This window comes from Sminthopsis crassicaudata, chromosome 4, assembly GCF_048593235.1.
Source record: "Sminthopsis crassicaudata isolate SCR6 chromosome 4, ASM4859323v1, whole genome shotgun sequence".
NCBI lineage: Eukaryota > Metazoa > Chordata > Mammalia > Dasyuromorphia > Dasyuridae > Sminthopsis > Sminthopsis crassicaudata.
This window is the reverse complement of record NC_133620.1, coordinates 300,573,710-300,591,525: the sequence shown is the minus strand read 5'-3', so window position 1 is coordinate 300,591,525 and position 17,816 is coordinate 300,573,710. Positions and strand designations below refer to the sequence as shown.

At 36.9% G+C, this 17,816-nt stretch overlaps 1 protein-coding gene and 1 long non-coding RNA gene across 4 annotated transcripts in view; one reads left to right on the top strand and one right to left on the bottom strand.

Moving 5' to 3' along the window:
• LOC141566828 (uncharacterized) overlaps positions 1 to 17,816 on the top strand; it is a 98,238-nt gene that overhangs the window by 14,224 nt on the left and 66,198 nt on the right. For both annotated transcript variants that reach the window (XM_074311935.1, XM_074311934.1), the window contains one exon: positions 489 to 706. In XM_074311935.1, coding sequence (XP_074168036.1) covers positions 489 to 706 — 218 coding nt within the window. The remainder of the gene's footprint in view (positions 1 to 488; positions 707 to 17,816) is intronic.
• LOC141566831 (uncharacterized) lies at positions 553 to 16,963 on the bottom strand. Of its 2 annotated transcripts, none has more exons than XR_012489394.1 (3): positions 16,876 to 16,963; positions 16,211 to 16,337; positions 553 to 684 (listed from the first exon to the last, which is right to left on the bottom strand). It is a non-coding gene; the product is annotated as an uncharacterized LOC141566831 (long non-coding RNA). The 2 variants fall into 2 exon arrangements; XR_012489395.1 differs by having other exon boundaries at positions 16,211 to 16,313.

Genomic DNA, 17,816 nt, shown 5'->3' with positions numbered 1-17,816 from the left:
TCTGGTCCTATATCTGTGATCCTATACATATATAATCTATAGTTTTCTATTGCATTACTAATCATTGTCATGCTTACATCAAAGAAGGCACTATGCTCTAAGAGCAAAGCAGAATTGCTATGTTAATAGAAATGTGAGATGCACAAATCTAGAGACTTTTCCATCCCAAATGTCAAAAGTGGACTATTTGTGCCTGATCTGTAGTGGAGCCTTCTGAATACCCACAATCAAACACACTACATTGTACCTTGACTCCAACATCATGATGTCATTTTTTGTTTTTGAGTGCCAAGAATGACCAACCAATCATTGTAAGGAGCTGTCTCATCAAGAGTTATGAAAAAAAGTATTGCAGTAGAGTAGGGGAGTGGGCCACTAATGGATGGAGGATCTACTATGATAAATATTTAATGGGAGAAAAGTCTAATTCTTAGTTCTGAATTTAGAAAGGTCCTTTATAATATGCCCTGTTTGCCTTCACCTATTAGAACTCAGGACCTCAAAGAAGAAGCCCAGAAAAGCAAGGAGGAAGAAATCTCTATCCAAACAGAATCACACTTAGAATTGTCATTGTTCCTACCAATGCATACAATTATTGGGAAGATGACGTCACGAGGGATTGTGAGGGCTGTCCCATACTCCAAATGTATACTTTTTCCTGTGATTCCTGGCTGTTCTTCTGGGCTACAGAGTGACACAGAAAAAGGTAAAAATCCTTACTTTTTTATCCTATTCTTATCACTTCATGTTGGAATTTCTTGAAGAGGAGGATTATAAAGGGAAAGTCCCCAAAAGGGAAATGGTTTCTCATAGATGAAACAAAGAAACTAAAAAATGAGGTTTCTTTTTAAAAAAATTTTTAAAATTAATTTTATAATTATAATTTTGACAGTATTTTTGACAGTATTTTGATAGTGATTTTTTTTCACAACATTATCCCTTGTATTCATTTCTTTTCCAAATTTTCCCTTCCCTCTCTCTACTCCCTCCCCTAGATGACAGGCAATCCCATATATGTTAAATATGTTACTGTATATCTTAGATACAATATATGTGTGTAAAACCAAATTTCTTGTTGCACGTTAAGAATTGGATTCCGAAGGTAAAAGTAACCTGGGTAGAATGACAATAGTGCAAACAGTTTACACTCAATTCCCAGTGTTCCTTCTCTGGGTGTAGCTGTTTCTGTCCATCATTGATCAACTGGAACTGAATTAGATCATCTCTATGTTGAAGATATCCACTTCCATTAGAATACATCTTCATACAGTATCGTTGTTGAAGTGTATAATGATCTCCTGGTCCTGCTCATTTCACTCAGCCAGCATCAGTTCATGTAAGTCTAAACCTCTCTGTATTCATCCTGCTGGTCATTTCTTACAGAGTAATAATATTCTATAACATTCATATACCATAATTTACCCAACCATTCTCCAATTGATGGGCACCCATTCATTTTCCAGAGAAACTAAAAAAGAGGTTTCAAAAAATATTCTTCTACAAGGCTTAATCAATAAACATTTAGTAAGTACCTACTTTGTGTCAGGTTCTATACTAAGGATAAAGTGCTAAGGATAAAAAGAAAAGCAAAAGATGGTTCCATTCCGCAAAAAGCTTACCATCTAATGGGGGAGACAACATGTAAATAACAACATACAAACTGTAAAATATATGTGTGTATGTATGCACATGTAGGTTAAATTATAGATTATCAACAGAAATAAAGCACTAGCATTAAGATTAGAAAGATTATATTTGTCATTTTCCTAAGTTTGAACCAATGTTCCTTTCCTAGTACATATATGTATGTATATGCCACTTAATCTTTTGAATATATGATATTTTATAAAATAATTTTGTGTACATATACATTAGGGATATTAGCTTACACTTTCTTTTTTCTGCTTTGTCTCTCTCTGGTTTAGTTTTAAAGAGCATATCAATATCATAGAAGGAGGTTTGTGGGATTCTCTCTTTTCCCAATTTTTCCAACATATGTTTCGGGTGTCACCTGAACATGTGGTTGAATTAATCAGAGGAATAAACTGTATGTAAACAAATTCCAAAGAATAAATTTCTGTGCTCTCAATACCTAAACTGAGGAATTGAGTGTAAATTGGGTGAGTTTTTGGCATGGCACTACTGGGATTTGTCTTTTTAGGATTTCTTTCAGGAGGCAGCCAATTGAACTCTTGTCATTTTGAGTTTGCCCTCTGATTCTTTTAGATCTTAGAAGTTTTCACTTATGGTTTGAAATACGATAACCAGATCTTTGATTTTTTTAATGGTTTTCAGAAAGTCTGATGAATCTTAAATTATCTCTCCTTGATGTATTTTCCAGATCAGTTGTTTTTGATATGAGATACTTTTTTCACTTTTTCCACTCTTTTTGTTGTAATAATTTGTTCCAATATTTCTAGTTGTCTCATAGATTGAGTTGTGTGCCAAAATACATCCTCATTCTGAATTTTAGGGAATCCATTTTTGAGTAAGCTTTTCTACCTTCTACTTTAAGGTATTTAATCATCTTTCAATTTTTTTCTTCAAGTTTTCTTATCTCACTTTCACTTTTTTTTTCCCCCTCTTGCTTCATTTCTCCTTAATAGTAGTCATGGTGTGTTAAGTCTAGGCTAGCTCCCTGGAGTCCTCAGGATCAGCCAGAGTCAGGATAAATTAAAGTCCTTGGTCTTTAGGGGGAGAAATGAAGGAGACAGACAAACTGCCACAAGGCTCCTGGATTCTTGAGTCCAAAGTCACCAACCTCTCTATTCCTCATCCTGCAGCAAAGCAACTCTGGCCTGTCTCACCCCACCCTCTAATCCTTGCCTACGATTATCTCAACATCAAAAATTAAATAAGCATTAAACAATGAGAAGAGCCATTTATCCAAAATATATGCTAACAGAGTCATTGTCTTACATTGAATGGGTAATTAGCCTTAAGTTCTCCTTTGTCTGATTCAAGCACACCTTTTTGGAGTTTTAGCCCTTTACATCTCCCACTTTCTTTTGTTTTAGAACATAGGTGGTCACACCACCCCTGACTTCTCAGGGAGGTGAGAACCCCAAAAAGGAGGTGATCATGCCCTCCTTGACTTCTCAGGAAAGGAGGTGAAAATACTAAAAAGGAGGTGATCACACCTCCCTGACTTCTCAGGAAGAGAAATGAAAAACACCAAAGGGAATGGGGAGTCAAATCAGATATTGTTAGCTGGTTTCTGGGCTGAAGAGTCTTACTAGAAACAGGTATACACAAACCCATCAGCATGGGAGGTATTACACAAGCACATAGCAATAAAGCACAGGCTAGCAGTGATGACTCTCCCCACAGCTGGTGCAGACTTAATGTGGTACAAATATGAATTGTACATGCAAGTAGTGATATAAGAAACAATATGAATCAACATGGTGTTGTAAAAGATTTCCAGAAGTCCTAGGAGAGTATGTAAATAACAATCACACATATGCCTCCTTCAGTAGTCAACAGATAGTCCAAAACCAATCTATTGTCCATTACTTCATGTCTCAGAGAATCCAATGATTTCTGAGGGTTTTCAAGTCCTAACAGTTTTATCATGTCTCAGGGATTCCAATGATTCTTGAGGGTTTTAAGTCTTGCATCAGTCTCATTAACAATGTTTGATTGCAATAACTTCCATGCTCTTTCAGTGGTGGACACAATCAGCAACAGAACCACCCAATCTCCTTCGTTTCAAGGGTCTGCTCCATCTCTCTCTGATGGACAAGGCGAATACGGTTTGTTGGCACCCATCTGATTCCTTCTCCATCTGTAGAGATACAAGCAAATCCTCTTCCCCAAGCAGTTAACCTATCCTGGTCCCTTCCATTCACCACTTTCTGGATTTCTCTACATCATCTGGTGATTATCTAAAGATAGTGGAGCTGCTCTCACTGGACACTGCCCTTCTGGTGGGTTATAAAAGCTGTCTGCTGGAGCCACTGCATCTTTGTCAAAAATCAAGAAGTTAATTATAGAAAGAGCTAAATTTAGAAGTTCTCTAGGGTTACCTGTGACTCCCCCTTTCTTTTGTTTTTGGAGGAGTGTCTTGATGTCTCTGTTTCTCCTTTCTGCTATTGCCTGTCCTTGAGGATTAAAGGTTATGCCAGAATTGTGTAAAATCTAATATTGTGCACAAAAGTGTACAAAATGTTTAAAAGAATATTCAGGTCCATTATCGGTTTTGTTTTGTTTTGTTTTGTTTTGTTTTGTTTTTTTGCTTGTGGCACACCCATAAGTGCAAAAGCTTGTATAAGGAATTCAGTGACCACTTGGGCTGTCTCTTTTGCTATTAGTATTGCAAGTGAATCCTGAAAAGGTGTCTACTACAATATGGATAAAAGACAAAACAACTACAAGATTTATAATGGGTCACATCCATTTGCCAAACTTCATTGGGTCTCAAACCACGAGGGTTCTTACCTGGAGAGAGTATAGGAGCATGGAAAGGAAGGCAAGCTGTACAGGCTTTTTACTATGCTCCTAGCTTTCTCTCTTATTATTCCAAATTGTAAATGTAAAGTTTACTCAGCCTGATGATATTTAGAATGAGATTCTTGGGCTTCCTGAATAAAGGAGTATTGGCCAACATGGTTAGAAGGCTATCTACTGTTGAATTGCCATCAAAAATAGGACCTGGAAGTCCACTATGAGAGTGCACATGCAAGATATAAATCTTACCTGGATGCTTTTTCACTTGTTCCTGATGTTCCTTAAAGAGCTGATATATATTGGAAGCTACAAATTTCATTTGGACTGTGCCAATTCTTTGTACCACACCTACTGAATACGCCTAATCAGATATTTATATCTCCTGGATAATAAGTAAGAACTAGAATGATTGCATATAATTCATTCTCCTGAGTGGATTGAAAAGGAGTTCTGACTCTTTATAGTTTAGTCATGAGATTATACAGCACAAATATTATGTTTGGATGCATCTGTAAAGATGTCCTTTGAGAGGAATTTTAGAAACCTTTTTTTCAAGAATCTCTTGCCAATTATGTAATAGTCTGGTTATCTTTAATAGAGACCTGTGTGTAAAATTTGGAGCTGTGGCCAATAAAATTTGCCACTCTGGGATGGTTTCACAGCATACATTAATTTGTGCTAATGTATAAAAGATGCATATCTTGTCAGGTCTTATCCCAGATAATTGTACTGCTCACTTAATGGCCTTTAATAAAATTCTAGCCACAAGCACTGGGTAAGGAGTAAGGCTTTGTTCTGGTTGTGCTGGGAGGTTCACCCACTCTATCACACTGTTTCTTTGATGAAGGACTGCTATGGGAGCCTCTTGTAGCAAAAACTGATTATTTCCAAGGATTTTTGAGTGACTCTTTCAACCACATTGAATAAAGCCAGTTCAACTTCTCTCAAAGCCTCTTGAGCTTCTTTTGTAAGTTGGCGTGGTGAGTTTAAAGCATTGTCTCCCCTTAAAATGCCATATAATGGTTGCAATTGATAGTAGTCAAGCCTAATGCTGGATGCATCCATAGGATAGCTCCTATCAATTTCTGAAAGTCATTTAAGATGTTTAGCCTCTCTGTTCTTAAGGAACGATTTTGTACTGTAAGCACCCTAGGGCATATTTCATGTCCTAAATATTGAAAAGGAGCATGTCTTTTAATTTTTTTCTATAGCTATATGCAATTTGTAGTTCCTTAGTGTTTCTATGGTATTTTGTAGACATGCATCTAACATTTGTTCCTCAGGTGCACATCCCAATATTTCATCCATTTAATGTGATAACATTACTTTTGAAAATGCTTTTCCTACTGAAGTAAGCAGCAGCAACATACATTTGACACATAGTAGGGCTGTTTTTCATTTCCTGTGGCAAAACTGTCAACTCATATCTTTTTTAAGGCTCAGCTAAGTTAACACTGGGCATTGAAAAAAGCAAATCTTTTCATATCTTCCTTATCTAGAGGGATAGAATAGAAACAATCCTTAATGTCTATAATCCAGAGAGGCCATTCTTTAGGCAATTGAGCAGGAGATGGAAGTCCAGGATGAAGAGTTCCCATATTTTCCATCTGTTCATTTACTTTTCTTAAATCAGTCAGCATCCTCCATTTTCCATATTTCTTTCTTACAACAAATGCAGGGAAATTCCAAGGACTTAGAGAAGGTTGTAAGTGTCCTTGGTCAAATTGCTCCTGTACTATATCTAATAAGGCCTGAATTTTATTGCTAGCTAAGGGCTACTGTTCTATCCACACTGGTGTATCAGTTTTCCATTGAACAGGACAGGTGAAAGTGATGGCAAGCCTTCAGCAGCAGCCCAGCCTAAAAAAAACCAAAGTACTCATTTGTAAACCTAATTGTTGTGAAATGTCTCTTCTCTGTAGATTGATGAGGATTTTTTCAACTAAAAAAGGGATTAAAAACTCTGTTTTGCCTTCAAATGTCCTTCTCAAAGGGGTAGCACTAACTTCAGCTGCTATTGATCCTCCTATGCCACACATGTAGGTTTCTGCCTTACTCTTTGGCCAGTGACTGGGCCAGTTGGTACCTCTAATGATGTACAATCTGCACCTGTGTCTACTAATCCTTCTAATAGCATGCCATTTATATAGATAGTGAGCATAGGATAGTCACCTGTAATAGCTGCAATCTGGAATATTCCTGGATTCTGTTGCTTGGAGTCAGAATCTGGGCAACTATCACCAGATTGCCTACTCAGAATCTGTATCAGTAAACCTGATGCTACTACTTCTCCTGATTGATAAATCACACATTGTCTACCTGTATTAGTGACTGGGATATTAGCTACACATTTCCCAGTTTCCCACATTAGTGTATGTATGGACACTGTTTTTAAATACTCTCAGGAGGTGAAATGGTCAAGCCTATTGTGCCTGGAGGCAAGGGATCCATAAACTGGAGAGGAACAGGTTTCACCTCTCCAGGGGGGTATCTCAGTTGTCCCAGCTGCATACAACTATATTCTCCCCAATTGTAATCTCTTTCTCCCATCAGGTTGCTCCCTGGCTGATTGGTCATGTCTGAGTACTGAACTTCTAAAGACTACTCTTGGTGTAGCTTCCACTGCCATTATGCCCCAAGTATTTTTTGCCTTGGGCACTGGGCCCCTCATCCCATTTCCCTGATCCAGTCTATGTTCTGATGCTCAATGGAAGCCTCTGTTACATTTGGACATGGGGTATTGGGTCTTGTTCTCCCACCCTGCTTTCTCACTCGACTGCCAACATTGAACTTTCAGATGTCCTACTTTACCACATTGAAAGCATTGAAGAGTCTCTCTGGAAGTCCCTTGGTAAAAGGGACCCTGTCTTCCCATGTTCGGATCTTGGGAAGTCTGCATCATCACCTGGCTATAAAAGGTATTTGTGCCCACTGTGGCACAGTGTCTTATGATTTCCTCTAAAGGAGCATCCTTGTGTAGTCCTAGTATAAGTCTTCTGCAAACCTCATTAGCATTTTCTTTAGCAAGTTGCCTTATCATACTTTCTGTGGCTGCATTTTCACCAACAGTTCCTATGACAGCTGTCTGCAAACGTCCCACAAAATCAGCAAAGGGTTCATTTGACCCTTGTGCTTTTTTTGTGAAGGCCTCACCCTTGTCGTTTTTACCAGAGAGAAAAGCCCATGCTTTGATAGCAGCAGCAGCAATTTGCTCATATGCTGCTATGGGGTAATTAATCTGTACTGAAGTGTCTGCATAAGGACCTCTACCAGTTAGTTGGTCATAGGTGATTGGTATGTTAACTCCACTATGACTATTTTGTTGGGCTTGTATCCCACAGAGCTCACTATATTCAGAAAGCCACAAGTTTTGTCCAGATTCTAAGCATGTCCTTGCTATAGATATCCAGTCACTAGGGGTTAAAATTTCATAAGCCAAATTCTGTAATAACATCTTAACATAAGCTGATATAGCCCATAGAGAGTGCAAGCTTTTTTCAGGTCTTTGAGGATTTCTATATCAAAAGGAGTATATCTTTTACTTTCTTGACCTGAAGAGTTAATATGTTCAATCACAGGATACATTTCTATTCTCATATCAGCTGTATTCTGTCCTTCCTCTGTGGCTTTAAGTAGTAGTGCCTTTTGTAATTGAGTCATAGGAGGGGGTGATTGCTGGGGGGGGGGAGGTGCTGGTGGTATCACTCTGCCCTTCCCACTCCTCCTCCTCCCTCTACCCAGGAAGGTGAAGTTGATGGGAGAGGTCAACAGCCTGCTCAGTATAGGCAGAGTTGAAGCTGGACTGTGAGAGTGAGAATCACCAGGCCCTTCAAGTTCACTTAACTCCCCATACACTCTGGAGATATTTCCATTAATCTCTCCTTTCTCTTCCTCTTTCTCCTCACAATTCCTCACCTGGCTGTTCTTAAACTTTTCTTTTTTCTAGAACTTGCAAAATTCTTTAAGTCCAATCGTATTAAGTTATACATATAGAATGTTTCCTTAGAAATTGAATCAGGACCTTTATCATTGTAATATTCACATAGTTAATTTCCTCCTAGTTTCCAATTATCTGCCTCTATTTCTTCTTGCTTGAAGAACCAAGGGGACATGCGTCCTAATGTATCCATGAGTCCATCAATCTGCTCCCAAGTTACAATCAAACCCTTTGATCTCCCTCGGGGTGGGGTTGGGGTGGGGGTAGAAGAGAATCTATTTCTAATATCTGCCCCATTTCAGCTAGAACATGAGAGGTACTAATTTAGCTTTTAACAAAGTTCCCTGTTTATCTTTTAAAATACTCACCCTATAAAGGGACCTGTATGTGCAAGAATGTTTGTGGTAGCCCTCTTTGTAATGGCCAGAAACTGGAAACTGAATGGATGCCCATCAGTTGGAGAATGGCTGAATAAATTGTGGTATATGAATATTATGGAATATTATTGTTCTGTAATAAATGACCAACAGGATGATTTCAGAGAGACCTGAGAGACTTACATGAACTGATGCTGAGTCAAATGAGCAGGACCAGGAAGGAGATCATTATATAGTTTAACAACAATACTATATGATGATCAATTCTGATGGGCATGAACCCTCTTCAGCAATGAGATGAACCAATAGAGCAGTAATGAACTGAACCAGCTACACCCAGCAAAAGAACTCTGGGAGTTGACTATGAACCACTACATAGAATTCCCAATCCCTCTATTTTTGTCCGCCTACATTTTTTATTTCTTTTTGTTTCTTTTCTTTTCTTTAATTTTATTTATAAAATTTTTTTGACAGTATATATGCATGAGTAAATTTTTTATAACATTATCCCTTGTATTCATTTTTACATATATTACATATATTAGGTTACAATATAACCTAAATACAATATATGTGTGTAAATACCATTTTTTTTGTTGCACATTAAGTATTGGATTCCGAAGGTATAAGTAACCTGGGTAGATAGACAGTAATGCTAACAATTTACATTCACTTCCCAGTATTCCTTCTCTGGGTGTAGTTGTTTCTGTCCATCATTGATCAACTGGAAGTGAGTTGGATCTTCTTTATGTTGAAGATATCCACTTCAATCAGAATATATCTTCATACAACACTGAAGTGTACAGCGAACTTCTGGTTATGCTCATTTCTGAGTGCATCAGTTCATGCAAGTCTCTCCAAGTCTTTCTGTATTCCTCCTGCTGGTCATTTCTTACAGAGCAATAATATTCCATAACCTTCATATACCATAATTTACCCAACCATTCTCCAATTGATGGACATCCATTCATCTTCCAGTTTCTAGCCACTACAAAAAGAGCTGCCACAAACATTTTGGCACATACAGGTCCCTTTCCCTTCCTCAGTATTTCTTTGGGATATAAGCCCAATAGCAGCAATGCTGGATCAAAGGGTATGCATAGTTTGATAACTTTTTGGGCATAGTTCCAAATTGCTCTCCAGAATGGTTGGATTCTTTCACAACTCCACCAACAATGTATCAGTGTCCCAGTTTTCCCACAGCCCCTCCAACATTCATCGTTATTTGTTCCTGTCATCTTAGCCAATCTGACAGGTGTGTAGTGGTATCTCAGAGTTGTCTTAATTTGCATTTCTCTGATCAGTAGTGATTTGGAACACTCTTTCATATGAGTGGATATAGTTTCAATTTCATCATCTGAGAATTGTCTGTTCATATCCTTTGACCATTGATCAATTGGAGAATTTCTTATAGATTAGGGTCAGTTCTCTATATATTTTGGAAATGAGACCTTTATCAGAACCTTTAACTGTAAAAATATTTTCCCAATTTGTTACTTCTCTTCTAATCTTGTTTGCATTAGTATTGTTTGTACAGAAACTTTTTAATTTAATGTAATCAAAATCTTCTATTTTGTGATCAATAATGATCTCTAGTTCTCCTCTGGTCATAAATTCCTTCCTCCTCCACAGGTCTGAGAGGTAGACTATTCTCTGTTCCTCTAATATTTTTATGATCTCATTCTTTAAGCCTAAATCATGGACCCATTTTGATCTTATCTTGGTATATGGTGTTAAGTGTGGATCCATATCTAATTTCTGCCATACTAATTTCCAGTTTTCCCAACAGTTTTTTCCAAATAATGAATTTTTATCTCTAATGTTGGTATCTTTGGATTTGTCAAAGACTAGATTGCTATAGATGTACCCTTTTTTGTCCTTTGTATCTAATCTGTTCCACTGATCGACTGGTCTACTTCTTAGCCAATACCAAATGGTTTTGGTGAATGCTGCTATATAATATAGCTTTAGATCAGGTACATCTAGACCACCTTCATCTGACTTTTTTTTCATTAGTTCCCTTGCAATTCTCGACCTTTTATTCTTCCATATGAATTTTGTTGTTATTTTTTTCTAGGTCATTAAAATAGTTTTTTGGGAGTCTGATTGGTATAGCACTAAATAAATAGATTAGTTTGGGGAGTATTGTCATCTTTACTATATTCGCTCAGCCTATCCAAGAGCACTGAATGTCTTTCCAATTATTTAAATCTGACTTTATTTTTGTGGCAAGTGTTTTGTAATTTTTCTCATATAATTCCTGACTATTCTTTGGTAGATGGATTCCCAAATATTTTATACATTCTACATTTGTTTGGAATGGAATTTCTCTTTGTATCTCTTGCTGTTGCCTTTTGTTGGTGATATATAAAAATGTTGAGGATTTATGTGGATTTATTTTGTATCTTGCAACTTTGCTAAAATTCTGAATTATTTCTGATAGCTTTTTAGCAGAGTCTTTGGGGTTCTTTAAGTATACCATCATGTCATCTGCAAAGAGTGATAGTTTGATTACCTCATTTCCTACTCTCATTGCTTGAATCTCTTTCTCGGTTCTTATTGCCGAGGCTAGCGTTTCTAGTACTATATTGAATAATAGTAATGGTGATAGTGGGCAACCTTGTTTCACTCCTGATCTTACTGGAAAAGGTTCCAGTTTATTTCTGTTGCATATTATGCTTACTGATGGTAGTAAATATATGCTCCTGATTATTCTGAGGAATAGTCCATTTATTCCTATACTCTCAATGTTTTTAGTAGGAATGGATGTTGGATTTTATCAAATGCTTTTTCTACATCTATTGAGATGATCATATGGTTTTTATTAATTTGATTATTAATATGGTAAATTATACTAATAGTTTTCCTAATATTAAACCAGCCCTGCATTCCTGGTATAAATCCTACTTGATCATAGTGTATTATCCTGGGGATGATTTTCTGAAGTCTTTTTGGTAATATCTTATTTAAGATTTTAGCATCAATATTCACTAAGGAAATTGGTCTATAATTTTCTTTCTCAGTTTTCGATCGACCTGGTTTAGGTATCAGTACCATGTCTGTGTCATAAAAGGAGTTTGGTAGGACTCCTTCATCCCCTATTTTTTCAAATAGTTTATATAACATTGGGGCTAATTGTTCTTTAAATGTTTGGTAGAATTCATATGTACATCCATCTGGTTCTGGGGATTTTTTCCTGGGGAGTTGATTAATAGCTTGTTCTATTTCTTTTTCTGAAATGGGACTATTTAAGCAATTTATCTCCTTCTCTGTTAATCTAGGAAGCCTATATTTTTGGAGAAAGTCATCCATTTCACTTAAGTTATCAAATTTATTGGCATAAAGTTGGGCAAAGTAACTCCTTATTATTTCTCTAATTTCCTCTTCATTGGTGGAAAGATCCCCCTTTTCATTTGTAAGACCACCAATTTGATTTTCCTCTTTCCTTTTTCTGATCAGATTTACCAAAGGTTTATCTATTTTATTGGCTTTTTCATAAAACCAACTCTTGGTTTTATTTATTAATTCAATAGTTTTTTTACTTTCAATATTATTGATTTCTCCTTTTAATTTTTGTATTTCAAGTTTGATTTTTGGTTGGGGGGTTTTAATTTGGTCTTTTTCTAGCTTTTTAAGTTGTAGGCCAAATTCGTTAATCTTCTCTTTCTCTATTTTGTTCAAATAAGCCTCTAAAGATATAAAATTTCTCTTTATTACCACTTTAGCTGCATCCCACAGATTTTGGTATGATGTCTCATCATTGTCATTATCTTGGGTGAAATTATTAATTGTTTCTATAATTTGCTCTTTCACCCAGTCATTCTTTAAGATGAGATTATTCAGTTTCCAATTACTTTTTGGTCTATTTACCCCTACTTCTTACTGAATGTAGCTTTTGTTGCATTGTGATCTGAGAAGAAGGCATTTATTATTTCTGCCTTCTTACATTTAATTTTGAGATCTTTATGTCCTAATATATGGTCAATTTTTGTATAGGATCCATGAACTGCTGAGAAGAAAGTATATTCCTTTCTATTGCCATTCAGTTTTCTCCAAAGGTCTATCATACATAGATTTTCTAATGTTCTATTTACTTTTTAAATTTCTTTCTTATTTGTTTTGTGGTTTGATTTGTCTAAATATGAGAGTGCAAGGTTGAGATCTCCCACTATTATAGTTTTACTGTCTATTTCTTCTTGCAACTCTCTTAACTTTTCCTTTAGAAAGTTAGATGCTATACCACTTGGTACATATATGTTTAGTATCGATATGGCTTCATTGTTTATGCTACCTTTTAGCAGGATATAGTTTCCTTCCTTATCTCTCAATTAGATCAACTTCTGCTTTTGCTTGATCTGAGATAAGGATGGCTACCCCCTGCTTTTTTGGCTTTACCTGAAGCATAATAGATCCTGATCCAACCTTTTACTTTTACTCTATATGTATCTCCCTGCTTTAAGTATGTTTCCTGTAAACAACATATTGTAGGGTTCTGATTTTTGATCCAGTCTGCTATCCGTCTCCGTTTGATGGGAGCATTCATCCCATTCACATTTACAGTTAAAATTACTAATTCTGTATTTCCTGCCATCATATTATCCCCAGATTATGCTTTTTCCCTTGACCCCTCTGAACCCTTTCCCCAATATTTAATTTCTAGACCCCACTTGTGATGCGCAGCCCTCCCTTTTTTTAGTATCCCTCCCCCCTCCTTCCAAGTCCCTTCCCTTATTCCCTTTTCCTTTTCCCTTTTCCTCTCCCCCCTTTTAATGAGGTGAGAGAGAATTCTCTGAAAAACAAATATGTTAATTATTTACTATTTGAGCCTCTTCTGATGAGAGTAAGATTCACACAATGTTTCTCCCCCTCTCTAAATTCCCTCAGATATGGTGTATTTTGTATGCCTCTTCCTGGGATGTAGTTTCCCTCTTTTTATCACTCCTTCCCCTTTTTCTGATACTACCCCCTTCCCTTTACTACTCCCCCCCCTTTTTATATCAGTAAAATGAAATTATCCATGTAGACTTTCTATATATCCACAACAGAGATACAGTTCTCAAGAGTTCTGTTTACCTTTTTCTGTTTCTCTTCAGTCTTGTGCATATAGATCAAATTTTTTGTTTAAGTCTGTTTTTTTTCTTAGAAACAAATAGAATTCCTCTGTTTCATTGAATGGAAGAAAATGCTAAATTTAGCTGGGTAGTTTATTTTTGGTTGCAATCCTTGATCTTTTGCCTTTCAGAATATCAGGTTCCAGGCTCTTCGATCTTTAAATGTGGAGGCAGCCACATCTTGAGTGACCCTTATTGTGGCCCCTTGATATTTGAATTGCTTTTTTCTAGCTGCTTGCAATATTCTTTCCTTTGTGTGGTAATTCTGCAGCTTAGCCACAATATTCCGTGGAGTTATTTTTTTAGGGTCTTTTTCAGAAGGTGTTCGATGAATTCTTTTGATGCCTATTTTCCCTTCTGTTTCTATTATCTCTGGACAGTTCTCTTTGATGATTTCCTGTAAAATAGAATCTAGGCTCTTTTTTTGGTCATAGTTTTTGGGAAGTCCAATGATACTCAGATTATCTCTCCTAGATCTATTTTCCAGGTCTATAGATTTTCCCAGTAAGTATTTGACGTTATTCTCCAGTTTTTCATTTTTTGTTTTTGTTTTGTTTGACTGATTCTTGGGATCTCAATGAATCATTCATTTCTATTTATTCCATCCTGATTTTTAATGAGTTATTTTCTTCATTCACATTTTTTGGTTCTTTTTGTATATGCCCAATTGAGTTTTTAAATGAATTATTTTGCTCTATTGATTTTTTTCCATTTCCCTAAATTTTTTTTAGAGAATTATTTTCTTTTTCCAATTCAGAAATCCTACTTTCTTGAGAATTTTTATCTTTTCCAATTCAGAAATCCTACTTTCCTGTGATTTTTTTAACCTTTTCTAATTCACAAATTTTGTTTCCCTGAATCTCCTGTGAATTCTTTATTTTTTCCAACTCAAATTTCAGGATGTTGTTATTCTCTATTATAGCTTCTCTTTCCTTTCCCCATTTTCCTTCAAACTCTCTTAACTTTTTAATAGTCTCTTCTAGGAGAGAGTTATGTGATGGGGGGCAGGTATTGGTCCCCTTTAGGCTGTTATCTGCTGACCCTCTGCTATTAACTTCCTCGGGGTTGGATACCTGCTCTTTCTCTGTGTAGAAGGAATCAGTGGTTCTCTTTAGCTTTTTATTCATATTTAAAAAATCTTTTGGGGTCAGTTCTTGTGATAAGAAATTATTTATTTCTTTACCAGCTTCCTCCCAGAGAAGATGGATGCAGCGGCTCCTGTGCCTGAGCTAAGAGATATCTCTGGGAGAGAGTTCCCCTCCCCCTCCCTGGAAGTGCCTCAGGGGTGATTAGTATGGCTGCATGCAATGAGTGTTGCCCAGTGAAAGGACCCGGCTGTGTGTCCTAGAGACTTCCCTGAGGTTTAAGACTGAACAGTAAAGGCGACACAAAGGCCAGCCAATGTGTCCCATGGGGCGTGGATGTCAGCAGCTGATGTGAAAAGCCCCTGCGCTCAAACTGGAAGTGTCTGCCCAGAAACCGCAATCCCTATTTCAAAGGTTCCGCTTCTCTGGGACTTCCGCTCCTGAGTTCCACAGCCTCCAGCCAAGCCAGGCCCTATGTGAATTATATGTTGCCTTGGGCCATGTCCCGCTTTTCAAGGTCTTAACTACCCCAAGGTGAAGCCCCTGACAGCTGAAGTTGGCTGCACCTGCAGTGCCGAGATCTGTCAGGTCACTTCCAGATTGGGGTGGTTCTAGTATCTGGCTTTATATTTTAAAGTGGCTGGATTTCTCTTCTGAGCTGCTATTTTATAACCAGAAAAGAGCTAACAGCTTTGCCAGATTCCTCTATCTCACTGGCTTCTCTGATCCCAGAGCTCTCCCCAGCTTGATCGGCACATTGTTGCGGTTGTCTGTGCTGGCCTTTTTTTTTTTTTTTTTTTTTTTTCCCCTCAACTGGGAACCGACCTTTGAAACTCCAGATTCTCTTCAGCTGGTAAGTAGTGCTTTCAGTCCTTGTGGTTTCTATCAGTCCAGCATTATTTTTGAGGCTGATTTAACTAATTGGTAATGAGGGAAGAAGGGAGCTCACAAAATTGCGTGTATCTTCTCTGCCATCTTGGCTCTGACCCATTTTTTATTTCTTTCATAGGCTAATTGTACACTATTTCAAAGTCTGATTCTTTTTGTACATATATTGTATTTAATTTATATTTTAACATATTTAACATGTCTTGGTCAACCTGCCATCTGAGAGGGGGGTGGGGGGAAGAAGGGGAAAAATTGGATCAAAAGGTTTGGCAATTGTCAATGCTATAAAATTACTCATGTATATGTCTTGTAAATAAAAAGCCATAAGAATAATAATTAAAAAAATTAAAATAAAATACTCACCCTATTTCCTGCTCACTAGGACTTCTTCAGTGAAATTAGGGTCCTTAGTTCACGTTGAGTGCCAAAATGTTAAGTCTGAGCTCCCTGGAGGCCTCAGGAACAGCTAAAGTCAGGATAAGTAAAAGTCCTTGGTTTTTAGGGGGAGAAGTGAAGAAGACAGACAAATTGCCATGAGGCTCCTGGATTCTGGAGTCCAAAGTCACCAACCTCTCTGCTCCTCATCCTGCAGCAATGTGACTTTGGAATGTCTCACCCCACCCTCTAATCCTTGCCTAAGATTATCTTAACATCAAACATTGAGTAAGCACCAAACATTCATCCAAAACATATGCTAATAGAGTCATTTTCTCACATTGAATATATAATTAAATTCTCAGTTGTCTGATTCAAGTACACCTTTCATAGTTTCTGCCCTTTACAAGAGTGGCTAAGGCATTTTTTTTTCTCTGAGGCTCTATTTTTGGTTTTAGGATTTTCTCCTTCTATGGCTACCTCTTGAGCATTTCATAAACTAATATTCTTCATAGAATTCACTGTCTATTCACAAAATTCAGTGTCTTCCATCTACTCATATCTTCAATTTCAAGTCTGAGTTGGGACTCTGTACTGTACTAGCCTCCATCTTCTACATTCTTGAATGGTCAGGTCCTGCTTTTACTACTGACCTTTGTTACCTGGGCTCCTGCCATTTGCTTTTCTACCTCTCTTGGCATATCTATGGTGGGAGAGTTTTCATGGCTCAGGAAATCCTAGATTGTCTCAGATTAGAATTTTCAATCTTCAGAGCCTTCTCAAAATTCTTAGATAAAATTGCTGGGAAGTTCCAGACTCTCTGAAGCATCTTAGTCACAATGCTACTAACTTTCAGAGTTGTATCTATGTTCAAAACATTACCATTTTCTGTAGAGCAATCTGGAATTGTGCCCAAAGAATTTTTGGCCCAGCAATAATCATTTTTGGACCAATTATTATTAGATTAGTTAGCCAAGCTGACTGATCATGGTAAAAGGAAAAGAACATACATGTTCTAAAATGTTTGTAGCAGCTCTCTTTATGGTGACAAAGTACTGGAAACTGAGGGGATGTCCTTCAGTTGGGGAATGGCTAATTTGTGGTATATGATTGTGATATATTACTGTGATGAGCTAGTTTCTTTTAGAAAAACATGGAAAAACTTTCACTTAATCATTAAGAATGAAATAAGTAGAACCAAGAGAGCATTGTATATAGAAATAAGATTATTGTTCTAAGAACAACTGTGAATATTGAGTAATTCTGAGTATTATAAATTTTTAAATCAACTACAAGGATCTATGAAGGAAGATGCTATTCATCTCCAGAGAAAGAATTAATAAATACAAGTATGTACAATATGGTTACACATACACGTACATATGTACCTTATATATGTGTGTATGCATTTATGAAGAGTGTGTGTGTGTGTGTGTGTGTGTGAGAGAGAGAGAGAGACAGACAGACAGACAGACAGACAGATACAGAGAGACACAGAGAAATGGTGACCTTTTCTAGTACAGGTTGGGAAGGGAAGAAGACAGTTTGAAACTTAAAATGTAAAAAGAAATTAATACATCTTAAAAATAACATA